This window comes from Spermophilus citellus, assembly GCF_964194105.1.
Source record: "Spermophilus citellus genome assembly, chromosome: 8".
NCBI classification, from domain to species: Eukaryota; Metazoa; Chordata; class Mammalia; order Rodentia; family Sciuridae; genus Spermophilus; species Spermophilus citellus.
The window spans coordinates 94,496,669-94,519,260 of NC_138189.1; the positions used below are offsets into that span (position 1 = coordinate 94,496,669).

Genomic DNA, 22,592 nt, shown 5'->3' on the forward strand with positions numbered 1-22,592 from the left:
AAATAAAATTAAAAAAGGGCTGGGAATGTAGCTCAGTCACAAAGCACCCCTGGGTTCAATCCCCAATTAAAAAAAAAAAAAAAGCCAACTATGCAGGAACAATGGAAACTTTTTTTTTTTTTTTTTTAATAGTAGGGATTAAACTCTGGGGCACCTTAACCACAGAGCCACATTCTAGCTCTTTCTTTTATATTTAGAGATCTGGTCTAGCTAGGTACAGTGGCCCATGCCTGTAATCCCAGCAGATGGGGAGGCTGAGGCAGGAGGATGGAGAGTTTAAAGGCAGCCTCATTAAAAAACGAGATGCTTAGGGCTGGGGATGTGGCTCAAGCGGTAGCGCGCTGGACTAGCATGCGTGCGGCCCGGGGTTCGATCCTCAGCACCACATATAAACGAAGATGTTGTGTCTGCCGAGTACTAAGAAAAAATAAATAAATATTAAAATTCTCTCTCTTTAAAAAAAAAAAAAAAGAGATGCTTAAACAACTCAGTGAGACCCTGTCTCTAAATAAAATACAAAATAGGGGTGGGGATGTGGTTAGGATCTCCATAAGTTTCTTGCAGCCTCTATAAATTACTCACGATCCCCCTTCCTCAACTTCCCAGTGCTGGGATTACAGGCGTGCACCACTGTGCCTGGCACAAGTGATATTTATTTTATTTATTGTGTGTGTGTGTGTGTATATATCAATCATACACTCACACTTGAAATGAACTCCTGATTCAGAACTATTTTGAATGGTGGCCTTCTCAGTGACTTGAGGGCAATGGGTTTCCCCAAAGCAATAATGCATAAGCCCCCAGAATTTTGACTCAACCTTTTGGTGCTGGGGATCAAACTTGGAGGGATCTTCTGCATGTGAGCAAGCACTCTATCACTGACCTACATCCTCAGCCCCAATTTTACTCTGCTTCAAGAGAAAATGAGAGACCTCAGTTGTGTCTAAGGTTGATTCCTAGATCTTTCCCCATATCACCTGGTACCTTTTACTTTGTTTAGTCAAAACGAAAAGCCTGGAATATTTTATTTTGTTTATCAAATTAAGCACATATTTATGAAAAACAAACTCAATATTTTTTTTAGAAACAGTTCATAATGACCTTTTGTTCAATGGAAAAGAACAATAAATACACTCACTTATTACACATACATGTCTGCATGCAGCAACATGAAAAGACATCCAAGGTATTTGAAATGAAAAATAAATTGTTCAAAACACTAAGTACAGTGAGCATACTACAGTTTTCTGAACTTTATATTCAGGTACTTTTATTTTTATTTTTGCAAGTATGTATTTGTTTTGTAAATAAAAGCAATTAACAATAATGTCCAAAACATTTATTTATGAAACCAGTTGAGGTTGACTTATGTAATTTCAACAAATAAAGCATTTAATGATAAATTGCGGCATATAGTGCATTTCTGTCTAGAAAAAAAAAAAAAGCTTATTTACACAATTTAAGGAACAAAGTTTTTTAATTAAATGCAGATTTTAGAAATACATTCATTATGTAGTACTACCATAATAAAAATGGATTTTCCCAGAATCACTTAAGTATCCAGTGAAATTAAGAGGTGAACTTTAATTTTTTCAATCATATTCAGAAAATCTAATGTGTTTACTTGCTTGTTGAGTCTTTGCCAGTCTGATCTTTTCAGCTTTGGTGATTAACTATGGAGAAAGAAATCAGAAATCAGAATGTATTTGATATTTCACAACTCTTAAGTTTAAAAAAATTTTTTTTTAAACAAAAGAGGAGTGGGAGAAAAATTAGATAATTATGCTTAGGTTAAATCAATCAGAAAGAAAATTGCTAAGATTATGGTTCATTAAGTATAACAGATATTAAATCTTTGAACTACTACCTTCCCCCACTAAAGCTATACATTGCTTAAAATCTTTTAATGAAGAACAGCTACTCCATATTGGTAATTTTTTTTCAGGGGCCAGGACCAAACTCAGGGCCTTGTGCATGCTAGGCAAGCCCACTACCACTGAGCTAAATACCCAACCCACACATTAGTAATTCTTAGGAATCTTCAGGACCTATATTTGTTGTTTCATATCCCCTTGGACTTGGATAGTTACTAAGACATTACCTAATGATAGTTCTTAATTTAACTCAACTGTTGTACTCTTGGTACAAGGTACTGAGATTGAACTCAAGGGTACTCCAACACTGAGCTACATCCCCAGCCATATTTTGTATTGTATTTTATTTGGAGACAGGGTCTCACTGAGTTGCTTAGTGCCTTGCCTTTTCTTTAGACTCCTGCCTCAGCCTCTGGAGCTGCTAGGATTATAGGCGTGTGCCACGCACTCGGTATCTAAATGTTCTATTAATAAGTTATGTTACATTCTTGGATAATTTTTTTTAATTTTTTTACTTGTAGATGGACACAACACAACATCTTTATTTTTATGTAGTACTTTGAACCCAGGGCCTCACATGTGCAAGGCAAGGGCTCTACAACTGAGCTACAACCCCAGCCCATATTCTTGAATATTTTTTAAAGACAACAAAGGTGGGGCTGGGGATGTGGCTCAAGCCGTAGCGCGCTCGCCTGGCATGCGTGCGGCCCGGGTTCGATCCTCAGCACCACATACAAACAAAGATGTTGTGTCCGCAGAGAACTAAAATAAAAAATAAATAAATACATTCTCTCTTTCAAAAAAAAAAAAAAAGACAACAAAGGGGCTGGGGATGTGGCTCAAGCGGTAGCGCGCTCGCCTGGCATGCATGCGGCCCGGGTTCGATCCTCAGCACCACATACAAACGAAGATGTTGTGCCTGCCAATAACTAAAAAAAAATAAATATTAAAAAAATTTCTCTATCTCTCCCTCTCTCTCTTTAAAAAAAAAAAAAATAAAGACAACAAAGGAGGCCAGGGGTGTAGCTTGCATTATAGTGCTTGACTAACATGTGTGAAGCCCTGGGTTTGATCCCCAGCACAAAAAAAGAAGAAGAAAAGAAGAAAAAGAAGAAGGCAAGTAAAATGCAAGTTTATTTACCACCCAGTTTAAGACATCCAACAATAATTGAAAATAAAATTCCCGAAGTAAAAAATGAACAAAAGATTGGACCTGAAGACCATTAGAGCTTGCCTTTTGCCCACTGACCAGATAACTAGAACTATTGGCATCATCTATACAGTATTTTTTTAAAATTATTGTTACCTAAAAATGTCTCTTTTTGATAACGACAAACCAAAACCAGGCTTTTGTGTTTTAAAAAAGCCTGTTTTTTCAACATACATTTTAAAGGTTATAATTTAAAAGTAAAAATTTTTAAGAACTTCATTTTTTAAAAAAATTTTTTTAGTTGTTGATGAATATTTATTTTTTAATTTATTTCTATGTGGTGCTAAGAATTGAACCCAGTTCCTCACACATGCCAGGCAAGCATTCTACCACTGAGCCACAACCTCAGCCCAGGAACTTCATTTTTAATTTGTAATAACATTATAACTTGAAACGTAATTGTTTTTCAAAAAAACAAGAATAACAACAAAACAAACAACAAAAAACCCAGCAAGCATCTGTTAATAAAGGTCTTAAAGAGTAACAACTAAAAAAAAAAAAAAAAAAAAAAAAAAAAAAAATAGAGGGCAAGTGAAATTATGTGCAAAGCAAAAGAAAACTGATTAAAATGTTTGTATAAATTTAAAACACCTTATTTTGGAGTAAATGAAAAATCTTTTTCTTTAAAAATTTGATCCTAATGGATATTCACTGAAATAGTTTGTTTTAAAAAATATTTTTAGCTGTAGATGGACATGATACCTTTATTTTATTTATTTTTATGTGTTGCTGAGGATTGAACCCAGTGCCTCACATATGCTAGGCAAAAGATCTACCGCCCAGCCACAACCCTAGACCCCCATTGAAATAGTTTAAAGTTTGATGTCATTTACCACTCACAAAGTCACTATTTGATTAAGATTCTTTCTAATTGAGGTAAGTTAAAGTCACAGATGTTTAGAAAACTATAATATCTATGATCCTGTTCACTAATTTTATGAATTCTGCTTTGACCTGCTGAATTTCAGACATTAGTAATTTGTAAAGAAAGACTATGTTGATAAAACAAAAAATTCAGCCAGGTGCTGTGGCTTATGACTGTAATCTCAGCAACTCAGGAGACTCAGGCAGGAAAATCACAATTTGGGGCCAGCCTGGGCAATTTTGTGAAATCCTCAGCAACTCAGTGATACCTTGTCTCAAAATAAAATGATCTGGGGAAGTAGCTCAGTGGTTGAGTGCTTCTGGGTTCAATCTTCAGCACCCAACCCTTCACAGAATTCAAATGGTTTTGAAACTGAAGGGAAACAAAAGCAGTTTCATTTTGTCTCCAGAAACATATGTACTTTTACCAATGTGCTCAAAGTAACATGGAAGTATTGAGGATGTAGCTCAAAAGTAAAGTGCTTCCTTAGCATACATGTAGAAAATAACGTAAATTCATTTTTCCCCATTTAATTCTGTATAAACTGAACAGGGCACAGGAGATTGTTTCCAGTATTGGTTCTATACCACAACACAAAAACTAATAACCAGAATTTTTTTTTTAAAGAGAGAGTGAGAGAGAGAGAGAGAGAGAGAGAGAGAGAGAATTTTTAATATTTATTTTTTAGTTCTCGGCGGACACAACATCTTTGTTGGTATGTGGTGCTGAGGATCGAACCTGGGCCGCACGCATACCAGGCGAGGGCGCTACCGCTTGAGTCACATCCCCAGCCCCAGAATTTTTTATTAGGTTTTTTTTTTCCTCCAATCACTTAAGGATGGACTAAATACTATATGGGAAAACCGGGCTGTCTTGTTAGTAAGTTATTTATGTCATACTTTTGGCGGAATCACTGACATTCACCTAATTTTTTCTAAGCACTTAATTCTCATTACTCCTGCTTGGAAAGATACACTGCTAAATGCTTCTGACTTGCTGGCCACTTTCCTAAGGTCTCTGATTAAGGTTATGTTTGTATAGAGAACTGCCCACAGAACACCATTTGTTGTAAAGTTACTTGACTTTACACAGCACTGATTATTATCCACCTATACTATACATTTGTAAGCCTCACGAAAGCAGGGGAGTTTGCTACTCATGCTTGTACCACCAGTTACAAGAATGCAACATTGCCTTAGATTTCCAAAGGGAAAAAAACCTTTCTAAATTTCTAAAACAAAAAAAGAAATAATTATTACTTCCTAGTTTTCAAAATATCTACAATTTAAATAACTTTTGCACTAATTAGAAGGATTAGTATTAGTTAACAAACTTAACCAGATTTCAGGTTTGAGCTCTAGAATAATAATTTTAACATTTAAACAATCACAAATGGGCTCTGAAATTAACACCTGAAAGAGTCTTTAGGAAGGGAGGAAGGGGAAGTCCTCCCCATCTCAATAAGGCAGGCCAACATTCAAGTAAACAAAGGAAGACCAGTAGGCAACCTCCCTGTAAATCATCATAAATTCCAAGAAATGTCAGGCAATGGAAAGGCTGGTGAAAAACACTCAATTTTTAAGTATAAATAAATAATATGTATAAATATAACCCCAAATTAGCAAGCTGAGAATATGTGAAGTATAATTTTCTAAGTGTTCATCAAACTAAGAGGATGTACACCTTTTTAGGTTTTCCTAAAATTTTTATTACTATTTGTTTTGAAAGTATAAACTTCACAGATTGATACTATCAATAACTTCCTAATTATCACCAAAACAAAATTATTGGAAAAAAAAGCTTGCATAAAATATTTAAGCTCGCTAGTACACTTGCTGCCTATACTAGAGGAAAAGAAATAAAACTTATCACTGCTAGAGAACATATTATATAACATCTCTCAATCTTATCTGTGAATCAAGTGTCTTTATAAGTTATACTCTAAATAAATTGTGGTTTCTACCATCAAGACAATCTTTCTATAATCATTTACCACCAGAATACAAACAGAGCAGCCCAAATCAAGATTTCAAAAAACAAAACAAAAAAAGCTCCGAAGTTATGTACCCTTGTAGACGAACCAATTTCAATTCCAATTTCCTGTTTCAAAAAAAGAGAAATGAGCATTTCCCTACTGCTCTAAAAAACACAACACTGGGGAAAACCTTTGTTATTCAATAGCAAAGCAAAAGTTATTTTATGGTCATCTATTAGTGACTTAAAGAAGATATTCAACCTCCAAAAAAAGTTTAGCACATAAGACATAAAAATGAACTGATTACCTTCTCAGTGCCTCTTTTCTTTTCCCGAGGCTGGTTAAGTTTGGCCTGTCTATCTACCAAAATCTTCTGCCAATACCTCTGTTCGTGATCACCTTAAAAACAAAACAATAATTGAGCATTGAATATAAGGACATATAAAAAAACAAAATCCAAATCAACAGAACTAAAGTAGTTGGAAAAAAAATACTAGTTCTATTAGAAAAACTAGAAAATATAAAAGAATTACCCATAATAATTATTGTTAAAAATTATTAAGTTTTACCAGAAAGGACCTCGAGTTTCCAGCAGTGCTTTTTTTTAATTTCAGTATATGCATTCATAACTGCTTGAGCATCCTCAGGAGTTTTAAATCTGACATGGCATTCTGCATCTCCTTCTAACAAATCAACATAAACAACTTCTGAGATTGCGGCCAAAGTATCCTGCATTGGAATTTAAAATCAATAATTTAAGATGTTTCAAAATAAATCTGAAAAGTATTCAAGTGGTTATCAAATATATTATATGAAAATACCATTACAGAGACTAAGTATCCCATGTCAAACATTTCTTCTAAAACAAAGATGTTATTAAAAATACATTACTTTTCTTATCATTTTATATTCAGTGATATATATTTGTGGAATGGAATGTACAAAGGTGCCCCCCAACCCCCACCAAACAGTCTGGGAGCAATTATTATAAGAAATGAGAAATAAAATTAAAAGGAAAGAAAAACAGGGGCTGGGGATGTGGCTCAAGCGGTAGTGCGCTCCCATGGCATGCGTGCGGCCCGGGGATCCTCAGCACCACTTACCAACAAAGATGTTGTGTCCGCCCAGAACTAAAAAGTAAATATTAAAAAAATTCTCTCTCTCTCTCTCTCCTCTCTCACTCTCTTAAAAAAAAAAAAAGGAAAGAAAAACAGTATTTGGTGGAAGTTTATTTTCACTCACCTGTACACCATCATTCATGACTTAAAATACATGTAACAATTGTTCAACTTTTTATAACATTCATGAAAAAAGTTTTATTGAACCTACAAATTCTTGTGAGTTCTTGAGTAGTTGTACTGGAACACAGCTCACAAGCTCTGTTTTTGAAAAAAATATCTAAATAACCTCATCTAAACAGGTTGTGGTCAACAGCAAGGGAAAAGTTTTACCTATAATGCCTGCTGTGAGGGCAAATTAACAAGATTCCTGCATTCTTAAACAAGTTTTTTTCACAGTAGGTAGTAGGGAGTACCTAAATGCATTTATGCAGGAATGTTACACTAATTCTTAATTCATCAACTTCCTTACCTAAAGCTGAAGAAATAAATGGAGATTTGCAACTGGAAAACATTTATATTGCTTCCATTTACTTTAAAAAAATTTTTTTTTTAGTTGTGGACCAACAAAATGCCTTTATTTTACTTATTTATTTTTATGTGGCGCTGAGGATCAACGCAGTGCCTCATGCATACTAGGCAAGGAATCTATCACTGAGTTACGGCCCCAGCCCACAAATAACTTAATACTAGTTTTAAATGGTGAATTTTTAGATACTTAAATTATGGAAAGAATTGAGTTTATTTGGAAATTATTTCATTGTAGAACAAAAAATAATTTATTAACATACTAAAGAATAGGTAGTAAAAACCCCTGAATCTCTAGAAGTTGAGGACTGTAAATATTTGCTTAATCAATTAAAACAAAAAAGAGATAACTGTAGACAAATATACATGCCACTTCTTTCCATTTGTTTATCTAGTGACTGGTACTAAATTAGACATAAAGCAAGAAAAACAATTCAGTTGCTATAATTTGAATGTATTCACTTTTATACTTGATTTTCTAGTCTGGTTAAATTAGTACAATTCAAAAGATATTTACTAAGTATCCATTATAATGTCAAGTTAACCTCCTGATTTAGAACCCTTAGAATTTAAAACCCTTATAATGACAAATTAGCCTGATAATCACATGGGCAAGTCATAGTGCAGTAACTACCATCTTACCAGTTTTTCCTTCAGCAAAATGTAAGTAACTCCTACCTTTATCAGTGAGGTTGTCTTATGATTTTGATTGCAAATAAAGAATGTACAATTGTTTTAATTTCCATTTTGATACTAAAAGCTTCTTAATTAAAAAATTATTTTTGGTGCTGAGGATTGAATGCAAACACTTGTACATGCTAAGCATTCACTTATATTCCCATGATTTTTTTTTGCCTATCCTTCTAAATTCTATACTGCTACTACTGCTTAAATATAAGGTGGTAATATAGCCTTTTGGATTGGCCAAATCCTTCAGCAACATTGGAAAGAGAAACTAAATTGATATCAGGGCAGGCTACAGAATTTTAAAGGTACAGTTTTAGATAAGGAGTGCTTTTATATCCTTACTGGTTTTCAAGTTAAAAAAAACCTGACTGGCATGGGTATATGAAAAACCCAAATAAAACACCTCATGGTACTGAATATCACTGTCAGAATTTCAAAAATATTTGGTGCATCACAGAATATTGTTTACAGTTTAAAATAAAGCTTTTCACTGAAATGAGTGACAGGGTAAGAGTAAATAAGGTACTCCTATATGGAGGAATAGGCATTCATTAATAAGAAGTTTTGCTATCTTTGCTGGTATAAAAAGCTGCAGAACAATGATAAATTGTATGGAGGAAAAACAGATTATATACCAGTATGCATAGCAATTGATAGTGTAAATTACATACAATGATGGGATTGATTTGCCCAAGTCCATTTTGTAGCTCTTCAAAAACAGGTTATACTTTTCTGTAATTGTTTAAAAGTAATTAACACAGATTGAAAATATCTTTAATTTCTTCAAAAATTAAGTTTCATATTTCCAAGAATGATTTATCAAGAGAAAAATAAATTAAATCCATGGAAAGTGAAGAAAATATTTTAAATATTATTTAAGTATTTTAAAATATTATTCCATATCTATTTTGGCTTTATTTTTAGAGGCAACAAAACAATTTAGGTATCTATTGAAAGCTAAGAGTGCTAATAATACAAATTCAGAAAATCTTTGTCTTGCTTCAGAACCAGACAATCAGATGACTATAATTTTAAGAAAAATTTAGACACACTCTAATGTTAGTTAATTCTTCAAAAACAAACAATATGGTATCAAGTACTAAGTATTTGTCTACATCACGTTTTCACAGAAAACAAAACAGAAAAAAACTTAGGGAAGCACTTTAATACATTTCCTTTCAACTATACAGCACTTAGCCATTAGCGACACAAATAAAATTAAACACAAATTGTAATTTTCCTGTAAAAGAAGGATGTTCAAACTGTGATCACTGGAAATCTGAGTCAGTCAAGAATTTTGGTCTTAAGTATAACTTGAAGCAAAACCTAAAGACCAGTTAGCATAGAACAAAATTCTTCAGATTAGGTAATTTGATTTGTTTTGTCTTCTATATTAAAAAACATGTTCACACAGGGAAGTTAAAAAAAAAGAGAAAGGAATTAATAATATTTTAAGGGCTTAAAAGTTATTACCCGAACTTGTTTCCTGCCAGGTAGAGGTTCTGTGCTAATGATCTTCACAATCACTCCACTCACAAACTGTGGTCCTGTAGAATTAACCTTCTCCTGAGGGTGATTCTCTTGACTGTGAGCTGTTGATTTGAAAAGGAAAACATTCTCACACTTAACACTTAGGATCACTCTTAGAACAAGATTTCTTTGGCTGATAATCAATTTACAATTCACTTAATTTTAAAAGGAGTAATGAATCTAATAATTGTGGAGGCTATATTGTATCATACTGCTTATTTCAGATAACCAGGAAATAAAATGTAGAATGCTTACATATCAATGCAAATTGTTAATGTTAGAAGAGCATTTGTAAAAACCTTAAACATGTTTTCCCATGAATGAACAAAAGAATTATAATAAATAAATAATCCCAGGTATTACATAAGAATATTTTAAATATATTTAAATGTGAAAATTTATCTATCTTAGCTACATTCCCAGCTCCTCAAATATTTGTTAAAATAAACCACCAAAATCAAATATAACTCATATACTTTTCTGGTATCATAGTGATTTTTACCTTTTTCATTTCTCATTTCAGAGTTATTAGGAACTCCTCTGTCTGTCTCCATTCCTGATTCTGATTTTATTTGGGATATAGTTTTTTTTAAAGAAGCCATGCTGGCTTTTTGTAATGCCAAATACTCTTTTTTTAAATCCATCCATTCGCTCCTGTAAGGCAAAAAAGTGAAGTAGGAAAAGGGACAACAGTTGACTTTTTTACTTAAACATAAATTAACGTAAACAAGTACATTCACAATGAGTCCTGAATACACTCCTCCCAGCTTTTCTCTTTGTCTACATGCCTTAGCGGCAAATTATTTCTTAGTTCCTAAATCTACCTAGCAAATCAAAGTGAGTTCTTCTTGCCCCAGCATTCAGAAGATTTAAGTTTCCAAATTAGATTACTGTTTTTAACATTTTACGAATGTCAAATTTTAGAGTTAATTCACTAATTAGTAACATTTACTAGATCAGTTATTTTTGGGGAAAAGTGAGAGATTAAAATTTAAAGGTTGTTAAACTTCTTCCAATTTGGGAGATAAAATTCTTCTAGTACTTACTTGAACCAAGAGGAATTTCTGAGAAGAAAAAAACACCCCATGGAAGCAATTTATTTACATACATTTTAACATGGAGATGTTTCTTCAAACTGCGAGAGCTCCTCCAGATAAAAACACAATGCATCTCCTGGCTCTGTGGGAGTACTCAATTGTTACCCTAATCTGTGCCATCAAACAAGCAGATAGGAGATTTTTTTTCCTCCCAAGAGGAGGATATCTTGTGGTAATGGTTTTAACTGTTAACATTGACATCTGTATACTTCAAAAAAAAAAAAAAAAAAAAAAAAAAAGTATCCAGACCCTCCCAGGATCATACTTTCCCTGAGAGCTGACACATTAAAATAACAAAAGGCTCTTGTAATGATTCTCTGAGATAAAAAAGCAAAAGGAATTCAGGAGGTAAGAACAGTATAAATAGAAGTGCCAAAGTCCTTCCCTTTACTACTCCAGAAGATGAGGACAGAACTCCCTGGAACCTGGTGCCGGAATATAAGGTAAAAAAAAAAAAAAAATCTCCTCTAAATTGTTTTTTTTTCCTTCAGCTTTTAATTTTTTGATACTAAGAGAAGTTTTTGTATGAATGGACTCCCTTCAACTTTAACATGGAGGTGCTTTCTGTGCTTTTTAAAAGAGTAAGTGCTTCCATGTTTCAGTAGAAGTGAATTCAACTTACTGCACCAGAATGGGACTTTTTTTTTTTAGCCTTAAGATTTTGCAGGGGTCCTCTTTGCTTTAACATGGGGGTACCTGCTGTGTGAAACAAAGTAAGTGCTTCCATGTTTCAGTGGAGGTGTCTCCAGAACGGCATGACTACGAATATTTTGCATTTTAGAAGACTACTATTCATTTTTACATTTGCTACAGGTTAATAGTGTTAAGTCTGGGCTCCCCACCACTTAAACGTGGATGTACTTGCTTTGAAATTGGGGAAGTAAGTGCTTCCATGTTTTGGTGATGGTAAGTCTTCCTTTTACAATTCAGTAACTTAAAATGGAGTACTCAAACTGTTATTTATAGTATATTTACATCTGTTTAGGGGTCACCTTTACTTTAACATGGAGGCACTTGCTGTGACATGATAAAATAAGTGCTTCCATGTTTGAGTGTGGTGGTTCCTACATAATCTGCACATACAAGAAACCAGCTTGAATTAGGTATGGGACTACAGGCCATCACTGTTGCTAATATGCAACTCTGTTGAATATAAACTGGAATTGCACTTTAGCAATGGTGATGGAGTGTCGGTCTGTTCACTAGGAAATTACTATTATTACTTACTTGGACAGTACTCTCAGTGGTATAACTTCTTCTCCCATTTTATGTCTCTCTTTATGTTTTTTCTTATGCTTTCTCTTTGTTTTTAGAGAACCATCTTTTATGTCTCCACCATCCTTTTCCTCTTCTGTAGAGAATTCTAAGTCTAGAGAAATGTAAAGGGATTTGTAACTGCAATGTATTTGAAACAGGTTTCCATTAACACAAAAAGATATCTGATTAATACCTCTGTTTTCTTTTGAAACTTCAGAAGCTTCTTTTATAATGTCTTTTTGAGCCATTTTCTTCACTTTAGATTTGGGAGCTAAGCACTCTGCATCTCCAGAACTGCTTCTTTTCCTCTTCCCTGTTTTGCTTTCAGGTAAGCTGGATACTTCTCTTTCCCTTTTCTTTTTTTTCTTTGTGGCCTGCTTTTGAGGTTCAGGTGTTTCTGTTTCAGATCCCTCGGATGTTGTCCTTGACCTTTTTATTTTAGAGATGCTCTCATTGCTTGTGTCCATATTTAACTCTTTTGCTTGCACATTGTCTTCCTTCTTAATTCGGCCCTTCTTCTTCTTTTTCTTTTTCTTTTCTTCTGTAAATTATTTTAAAGTAAAGTGTAAAAGTAATGTAACATGTAACATTATACTTTTAATGAACTTTAAATACTCACCAGCTACTCTTAAACCTGGAATAGGCTTATTTTTCACTGTCTTGGGAAATATGCCCGGTTTTCTTGGTGCTTCTTCTGGGGGGTTGTTAAGAAACTGAAATTTAAAAATTAATAAAATAATTGTAAATGTAATTTATTTTTTGCAACAACAATATTAAATCGCTTTTTTTTCTCTTTCTCTTTAGGGTTTGGACCTACCTACCTCAATAGCTTTTGCTGCTTGCTCTTTTGTTTCAAATTCCACAAAGGCAAATCCCTTTGGATCTCCAGTAGATTTATAATGTGGTATACTTATATAAACCACATTGCCACATTTCCCAAATACTCTTTCAATCCAGCTGTGATTAACATTTTTGGGAAGTAACTCCTGTGATAAATAAAAAGGCTTTCAAATTCTATACCTTCTATACCTTATTCACGTTAATAAAGTCCTGTGTACTCCCCTTAATAAAAGTCTTACCACATACACAGTGCGCTCATCCTCATCCTTTGGTCGTTCACCCAGAGGTTTTTTTCTCCTGATTCTGGTGCCTTCTAAGTCCAGCTTTTAAAGTAATACATGATTTAATAAAAATTGCTATGGGAATTCATAATAACATTCAATAAATTTACTTTTTACCTCGACAACAGCGGAACTTTTCAGTGCTCTGGCAATTAACTTCCCATCTGTAGTCAACTTTTTCATTTTGTTAAAAGACACCAGAAGTGATATATCAACATCTAGACAGAAAAGTAGAATAAAAAAGCATATTTGGGAATGGTGGGTCACATGGTATGTGACCTGGGTGATAATTGGGAGCCTTTGTGGGAACTAATAGAAGCATAACGTTACTTACATCCATCTCTAGATTTTTCTATTTGCTCTCGAAGAAATCTATCCTTGTGAAGATTTGCATCCCCAAACCAGAAGTCCACTTGCTTAGCAATATCTGCAAGCACCTGTTTAACCCGAGACCGTTTCTTTTTCTCTACATCTTTTTTTTCCTCAGTGCTTTCTTCCATTATCTTTTGATTTCCACTGTCAGTTTCCATATCTGAGTTAGACAAAAAAGCAAAATGTATATTATAGTCTTCACGTGGTACTGAGCATTGAACCCAGGGCAGAACCATCAACACAGAGAGTAAGTAGTTTTCAGCGGACACATTGTTTTTGTATGTTTTGCTACCCAGCATGCATGCCAGGCAAGCATGCTACCGACTGAGCCACATCCCCAGCCCGGAAGCATTGGGTTTGGTTCTATCAAACTATCAGTGGATGCAAGTGCAAGCTTGACAAGTAACTCCAAATATAAATTTGTTACTGCTTTCTAGAAATAATAGCCAAGCTGTGGAACTGGCCTTCCCCAGTGTTTTGTTTCTTGGAAGGCGATTCCCTCATGCTTCTCACTTGTTGTTCTGAGGATTGAACCCAGATGCTCTTTACCACTGAGCCATATCCCCCAGCCCTTTTTAGACACAGGTTCTGACTAACTTGCTTAGAGCCTGTCTAACTGCTGAGGCTGGCTTTGAACTTACAATCTTCCTGATTTTAGCCTCAGTAGCTAGGGTTACAGGGGTGCTACACTGTGCCCAGCTTCAATCTGGGTTCTTGCTATTCTAAAACTTACCCAGTAAACTTTGAGCTAAGGGTCTATTGAACTTGGATAGGGAGCTCTCTTACCTCCCTATCTTTATTCAAATGTCACCTCTGTGAGGTCTCCTCTGGCATTTAAAAATGCAAATTTCTGGACAGATATTTGATATTTCCTCATCACCTTCTAACATTACTATGTGATTTTTTTCTTTTTCTTTTTTGTACCAGGAATTGAACCCAGGGGAGCTTAATCACTGAGCTGCATTCCCCAGCCCCCTTCTTTTGTATTTTATTTAGAGACAGGGTCTTGCTAATTTGCTTAGGGCCTCACTACATTGCTGAAGCTAGTCTTGAACTTGCAATACAGCTGCCTTAGCCTCCTGAGCCACTGGGCTTACAGGTGTACGCCACTCTGCCTGGCTTAATTTTTCTTTATTCTTTATCCTACTTTTTTTCTTGTATTACTAGGGATTGCACCCTGGGGGCACTCTATCACTAAGCTATATCGCAAGCTCTTCTTTAAATAAAGACAGAGTCTTGCTAAATTGCCCAGGCTGCCCTGAACTTGCTGTTCTACTGCCCCAGTGTCCTCTACTGAGCACTGGGATTACAGGCCCTGCTTTTTATTTTTATATCCTTCTAGAATGTAGGATTAATGAAATAAGAGATTTCGTCCCCCCCCCCCCCCCCCCCCCCGTTGCTCAGATATTTAGGGGCTGGTAATGAAACCCAGGGACTTGACTGTGCTAGGCAAGTATTCTACCACTGAGGTAAATCCCCAGCTGTGACTGTTTTGTTTATGGAGTCATCCCTGGCTATTTAGTCACTCAAAAATTTGTTGAACAAATTGTATATAAAATCTGTTGAATGAACTGAATCACCAGAGGTACATCCAAAAAAAAAAAAAAATGAGTGCATTATCAAAAGATTAAAAATCAAGCCTGGGCTGATGCAGGCCTGCGTGAAAATAACCTCAGTCTCATATTAGAAAATAGAAGAGTGAAAACAAATGGGATTAGTTGTAAATGTCTGTTCTGTTATACCTGGGTTGGAGAACGTATAATATAAGCATGCAGGCCTTGGGCCTAGGTGAACAGAATGCCATAAAAGATTGTTAGGCAACATGGGCAAAATGAGCTAAAGCTTACCTGTGAAGGTGGCCTACATACACCTTAACACTTACCTAGGGAAGTCAGGCATACTTGTTGGGGAGGGGCAAAAAAATACAGTAGTTTTATACAAAGTAGGGTCACACCATTTGTGCTATCATACATATATGTAGGGTAATGATGTCCATCTCATTCCACCATATTTCCTATCTCCATACCCCCAGAAATGAAAAATTGTGGTCCATTTGTGTACAATGAGTCAAAGAACATTCTGTCATCTATAATGGATTAGAATTAAAAAAAAAAAAAAAGAAATTCTAAGAAAATACTTAAAAAACAAAAACAAAAACAGTAGTTTTGAGTAACTGCTGTATTCAGGTAAATGCTAGGTCTGAGGGGCTGGGGATGTGGCTCAAGCGGTAGCGCGCTCGCCTGGCATGCGTGCGGCCCGGGTTCGATCCTCAGCACCACATACAAACAAAGATGTTGTATCCGCTGAGAACTAAAAAATAAATATTGAAAATTCTCTCTCTCTCTCTCTCTCTCCACCTCTCTCACTCTTTCTTTAAAAAAAAAAAATGCTAGGTCTGAGCCTCTGCATGAGATGAAGCTGTTGTACCTACTCTATCTTTTGCTATGTATCCTTCTTTAAAGCTAAGTAAATATAGTATTAGATTAAAGCCTATTTGTGTCTCCTGAGTCTGAGTGCCTACTAGAATCAGGTACAGTGATGCTGCAGATAGTAACAGAAATGATTAATGTGTTTTAAGTTGATATTCAGTAAGGGGATGCAAAGTTCTTCATGCATTTAACCTCAGATCTCTAACTAAACATACATTCTTACCATTGGCAACAGAAGAGAATTTTGGCATTTTTCAGAGTAGACTTCAGCTGATCAGCCATATATCAATTTTAAAAAGATAAAAGTAATGAAACATTTAGTTTATGCTAGCTTAAAACATAAAATGCAGCTGTACATACAAATTAATAATTAAAAAATAAGAAATGTCATTTAGCATTGCATAACCACATGCTCATCTCATACTCTCACTTCAATCCCTCTTGTCAGGCTTTCCTTCCTACCATGCTGGTGAAACTGTAAAGTTATCAGTGAATTCCATTGTCTATTTGATTTCTCAGCAAGATTTGGAGCTAGAAACTCCTGCTTTGAAAATACTTTATTCATGTGGCTTCCAAGAAAGTTTTCTTTTACTAGACCCTCTGACTGTGTTATACGTACACATGCTGCCTATGACTGGACTGAGTCTTGTGCTCCTTTCTTATCTACTCATTCATTCTTTGAGGCTTTAAGTTTTTGGGGTTTGTTTCACAAGTTATATATTCTCTTATCAGCTCCATGTTCCAATCTTACACTATCCACTTATGACTTCCAATTGCTTACCCAGAGAATATCTCAAATTTAATATGAGACAAAAAGAAATCTTGAATTTTACACAAACACTTTCTTGTCCTAGTTTTCCCCATCTCAGAAACACCATATAAAATTGTTGTGGGCAAAAACATGTCAGTGATCCTTAATTCTGCTCTTCCTCATACTCTACAGTCAATTCATCAGCACTTCCATTAGCTATACCTTTAAAATATATCCTGAACGTGAATTCTTCTCATTTCCTTCTTCATAACCACCTGGTCCAAGCTACTATCATGTCTTGTCTGAACTGCAAGATCCTCTTAACTGGTTTAAAGTTGCTTCTACTCTTCTTTCCTTATAACTAATTTTCCAGATAGAATAGTAATTTAAGAATGCAAATCAGATCAGGCAATTTTTTTTTTGGGGGGGGGAGGGTACAGGGGATTGAACTCAGGGGTACTCAACCACTGAGCCATATCCCCAGCCTTATTTTGTATTTTATTTACAGACAGGGTCTCACTGAATTGCTTAGCATCTCACTAGTGCCGAGGCTGGCTTTGAACTCTTAATATTCCTGCCTCAGCCTCCTAAACAGCTGGGATTACAGGCATGCACGACTGAATCAGGCAATTCTTTGTACAAACTTCTCCAAAGATTTGCTTGTTACATTCAAAATTAAAAAACCCTACTGTTTACAAGGCCCTATGTGATCCCACCCGAGGATCTCTAACTTCTACAATTCCTTTCAGAAGGATCACTCTGATTATAACACCATTTCTAGGTGTCTTAAACATGCTATGGCCATTCCTACTTCAAGGGCTTTCCTCTTTCTGCTCTCTACCTTCCCTGACACATCTGTATGGATTACTTCCTTTTTTACTCAGATGTCTGTGAATGTCACTATCTTAGACTTTCTTTCTTTTCTTTTCAATATTTTTTAGTTGTAGATGGACACAATATCCTTACCTGTTTATTTTTATATAGTGCTGAGATTTGAACCCAGTGCCTCATGCATGGAAGGCAAAAGAGATCTATCACTGAGCTACAACCCCAGTCCCAAGACTTTCTTTTTTAATCCAATCTAAAAATTCCCTATCAGAGCACAATTCACAGTAGTCAAACTATGGAACAGGCAGAAAATGTGGTATAAAAACACAATGGAGTTTTATTCAGCCATAAAGAAAAATGAAATTATATAATTTGCAGGACAATGGATGGGACTACTGACCATTATGTTAAGTGAAATAAAAGGTTGAGCTCTTATATGTAGAAGGTGGAGAGGAAAAAGAACAAGAAAAGTACTGGGAAGAGTAGGCATCTCATGAAAATCAAAGGGAGAGCAGTAGAGGAAAGGGACCAAGAAATGGAAGGTAGGGAGGGAGGGGGGACATCCTGGGGACTGATATTGGCCAAATTATATGTTATATTATGCACTTTTTGCATGTATGAATATGTAACAAATCCCATCATTATATACAAGTATAATGCACCAATAAAAAATGTGGAAGAGGGGCTGGGGCTGTGGTTCAGTGGTAGAGCACTTGCCTAGCATGTGTGAGAACTAAGTTTGATTCTCAGCACCACACATAAATAAAAATTTAAAAACAAATGTGGAAGAAAACAATGAACTCCCCTTCAATCTGAAAGCTATCAACCCACTAGTCACTATTTTCTATATATTCTCTTATGTTACCTGGAATTATAATTTTATTGTCTATCTACCCTACTAGAATGTAGACATTATAAGGGTCGGGACTTTACCTTGATCACTACCTAAGTATTTGTTGAATAAATAAATATATTTAAAAGTATCAGGCTGGGATGTAGCTCAGTGGCAAAGCGTCTGCCTTGCATTCACAAAGCCTGGGTTCGACTGCCAGTTCCAAAAAAGACAAAACAAAACAGAACAAAACAAAAAAACACCAAAATTACCTGTAAAGTGAAGTATTTCAAATTCTTTTGTAAGGTGCTAGGATATAAATATAATACAAAAGGCTATGCTTATCATTGAGGGAAGCTCCACATTACAAAGGGCTAGCTGCCTACTCTCCATTTCCTTTCCTGATGGAAGCCTACCATCTAAGGAATAGTGGATAGAACTACAAAAGCACAGAAAGTCACAATTCTCGCAGAAACCATATTTCTTGTATCACAGCCCAGAGACCCTCCTTCATTCTTCCAAGGATTCAGATGATGAAATATACCTTTCATTTAGGGAAGATATGGATTAAACAGAAAGCAAAGTAAGATGATTAAAGAAAAAAATCACACCTAAACAAGGTTGTAAGGATTAGTCAAAATTTCATAAAGAACATCAAATTGCTGCTATAAAAAACATTCAATAACATATAACCACATTATTTACCAATCTATCACATTCAATTTAAACTTTGAAAGAGCTCTCATTTCCAGTGTTTTCCACAACTATTGTCACTAGAATATGGCAACAATTTATAAATGACTGGAAATCAACCATTCTTCATAGAAAACTATGTGCAACTTGCTCAAAACATGGATAGGGTTCTGTGATGCTGATGTCAAAATTTGCCACTTCAGCCTGGCGCAATAGCACACGCCTGTAATCCAAGCAGCTCCAGAAGCTGTGATAGGAGGATGGAGAGTTCAAAGCCAGCCTGAGCGATGGAGAGGCGCTAAGCAACTCAGTGAGACCCTGTCTCTAAATGAAATTCAAAATAGGGTTGGGGATGTGGCTCAGAGATTTCAAGCCCCTGAGTTTAATCCCTGGTACCCAAAACAAAACAAACAAACTTGCAACTTCAGAAATTCCTTATTACTTCTTAGTAACACAATTTGTATTTAAAAAATATAAGTAAACCAGTAGTCTAACTGGCTTTTAAACATGAGCTTTGAACAAAGATTATAAATTATTGTGTAACAATGTCAGTTACTTTAAATATATTGTTCTAAATAAACACAATCCTACCAGGTAGTTTCTTCCACCCTCTTTTAATAGAGGCTGAAAGGTTAAGAAACTTGGCTTTTTAAAGATGGCAATGTTAATGTGTCGTGTTATATTTGAGTCTCACATTGCCTACTTTTTAGTAAAACCTGAAATTTGCCATCATACATGGTATTTTCTGATCTATAGATTCTTAACCTTAATTCTGTGGAACTTTAGGTGTGTTTCAAGAGTTCTTATGAATCCATGAAATTGCTAAATAATAAATTTTAAAGAAAGGGTAAATCATGATGCTTGTACAAATATAACATGAATACCTGGTAGAGCTTTTACTTAGTTAATGAGGGAAACTTACATGCTACAAAGCAACTCAATGAAGAATTAAAAAAGCAATTAGGAATGTGAAGAAAGAATTACTGAATGGGAGAAAATCTTTGCTAGCTACTCTTCTGACTGGGGATTCATATTCAGAATATATAAAGAACTCAAAAAACTAAGCAACCACCCTCTAAAATAAGGGTATTGTGTCCAACTACAACTAAAAAAATAATTATATAAAAATAAAATATAAATGGTCCAGAAATATGCAAAAAAAATGTTTACCAATTTTAACAACTTGGGAAATGCAAATAAAAAACTACCCTGATATTTCATCATACTTCAGTTAGAATGGCAGCCATTAAAAATACAAATAGGGCTGTGGCTGTGGCTCAGCAGTAGAGCCTTGCCTGACATGTGTGAGGCACTGGGTTCGATTCTCAGCACCACATATACATAAATGAATAAAATAAAGGTCTATCAACTAAAAAAAAAAAAAAAGAAAGAATACAAACAATAATAATGCTGGACAGAGGTGGTGAAAAATACTTTAAACTGTTGGTGGAATGTAAATTAGACAACCACTGTGGAAATTAGTATGGTGATTCCTCAGAAGTCTAGAAATGGAACCCCATATACCCAGTTATACCATTCATGGATATTTATCCAAAAGAATTAGAGTCAGCATATTATAGTGATGCATACACACTCATGTTTATAGCAGGACAATTCACAATAGCCAAACTATGGAACCAGCCTAGAGGTGTTCATCAATGGATGAATGGATAAAGAAAATATGGTATATATACACAATGGAGTTTTATTTAGACATAAATAATTATGAAATTACGTCATTTGAAGAAAATGGATGGAAGTTGAAAACATTATGTTAAGTGAAACTAGTCAAACTCAGAAGGTCAAGGGTCATACTTCCTCTCCTTTGTGGAAGTTAGAGTGGAAAAAGGAAAAGTGTGTATGTGTGTGTGTTCTCATGAATACTGAAGACCAATAGAGTAGAGGACAGGAACCAGAGGGAGGGAGAAGGGGAGGAAATGGAGATATACTGGGAAACAATAAAGGTCAAATTAAACTGCTATGTGGTGTGCATGTGTGAATACGCTAACAATGAATTCTCCAATATGTATAATACACTAATGGAAAATATGAGAGGAAACAAGAGCCTTTATTGCTTAGGACCCCCCCCCCCCAAAAAAAAAAAACCCCAAAACCTAACCAAAACAAAAAACCAAACACCCATACAGGTACATTAAAATGAATGTTAACATATACAAGCCGAGGCAATTACTAATGATATCCTTGACTAAACCCAATTTCCATTTTTATGGTTCTCTACAAGTTACACAGTTGTAAAATAACTCAATGACAATGAAAGGCATAGTATTTGGACCAGTGAAGTAGTTAGGCTTTTTTTCTTTTTGCCAAAAATCAGCCAATTTTTTTTCCTTATGAAATTCTACACAAAAAGTTTTTTCAAAGACACATTTTCCTGGGAAGCTCATCAATAACTTTTTTTCTGGTTTTCAAAACAACGCGTGTGCCAAAAAGGGTCAAGAATCACTGTTCTAGTCAAAACTGATTCAGTGGTAACAAAAACACTTTAGTGGCCTGTGTCTTTGCCTTGAATGAGTCTTCCAGCCTAAGGTGTTTTCTAAATCCCTGTTCAATTTCCAAAGCTGTTTAAATGCCGTCTTTCTCTTGTGGCCCACTACGTCTTTCCTCATCTCCTCCTCATTTGTTTTCCCTATGTAATTCTACCAAAGGATTCAGTACACTCTATCACTTATTACTTGTTCGCTCTTTTCTTCACCTCTCCGAAGACAGGGACTAGAGATTTCGAAAAGAAGTCACACACCCCCAAGTCCTCATATTTGCTATCCTTTGGCAGCCAAAAGTCAACTCCAGCATCCGCAAATAAGTCACCTTCCCTATTGCTCCTCTCGCCACCCGTACTTTCGCAGAGACGCCGCCAAATGTGGGGCGTGCCCCAACCCTCCCAACGCCAGTCACTGCGCGCCCCCATAGCTCGAAAACGGGAATTACGTGGGCCGCCACAGGACTTCTGCGCGTGCGCACAGGGTACGAGGCCAAGCGAACTGATGGGAGGGGGCGGGGTAGGAAGGAGACAGATGATACAATAGACGGCATGAAAAAGCACTGAGAGGAATTTAGACTTCACCCAATCTGAGCGCCCTAAACGCCACCTGTCACTTACTCGGATGAATCCCCAAAATACAGGGTCAGAGACTGCGTCCTTCAGTCCTTTCCGTCTCCCGAGCCTTAAAGTTGTGGTTATTTCGCGTCATATGACGAGCGACACCGTTCTCGCGTCCCCCGCGCCGGATGCCGTGCGTCCGTCGCAGACGTCACGGGTGACGGCTGCTTCCAAGGAGGTGGGGCTTCAGGAAGCACGGCCAGCTGAGGAGGCGCGTAGCCAATGAAGGATTTGATTGGCCGATTGAAAACGGCGGTTCAGGCTGAGACGGTGGTGGGCGGGCTAAGGACTGGGTCTTCAGCTGGTG

General features: G+C 35.8%; 1 protein-coding gene across 3 annotated transcripts; it reads right to left on the bottom strand.

Annotated features, from left to right (window-relative positions):
* Positions 1-1,291: 1,291 nt before the first annotated feature.
* Positions 1,292-22,436, bottom strand: LARP7 (La ribonucleoprotein 7, transcriptional regulator). Of its 3 annotated transcripts, none has more exons than XM_081303176.1 (13): positions 22,286-22,436; positions 13,597-13,794; positions 13,380-13,480; positions 13,221-13,304; positions 12,963-13,127; positions 12,761-12,854; positions 12,335-12,679; positions 12,112-12,253; positions 10,290-10,441; positions 9,731-9,849; positions 6,494-6,653; positions 6,232-6,323; positions 1,292-1,673 (listed from the first exon to the last, which is right to left on the bottom strand). In XM_081303176.1, the coding sequence occupies exons 2-13, from the start codon at positions 13,790-13,792 to the stop codon at positions 1,593-1,595; spliced, it is 1,731 nt and encodes a 576-aa protein (XP_081159302.1). In that variant the 5' UTR covers positions 13,793-13,794; positions 22,286-22,436; the 3' UTR covers positions 1,292-1,592. The 3 variants fall into 3 exon arrangements, with proteins under 3 accessions (XP_081159302.1, XP_081159301.1, XP_081159300.1); XM_081303175.1 differs by having other exon boundaries at positions 12,335-12,682; XM_081303174.1 differs by having other exon boundaries at positions 12,112-12,682.
* Positions 22,437-22,592: the final 156 nt, after the last annotated feature.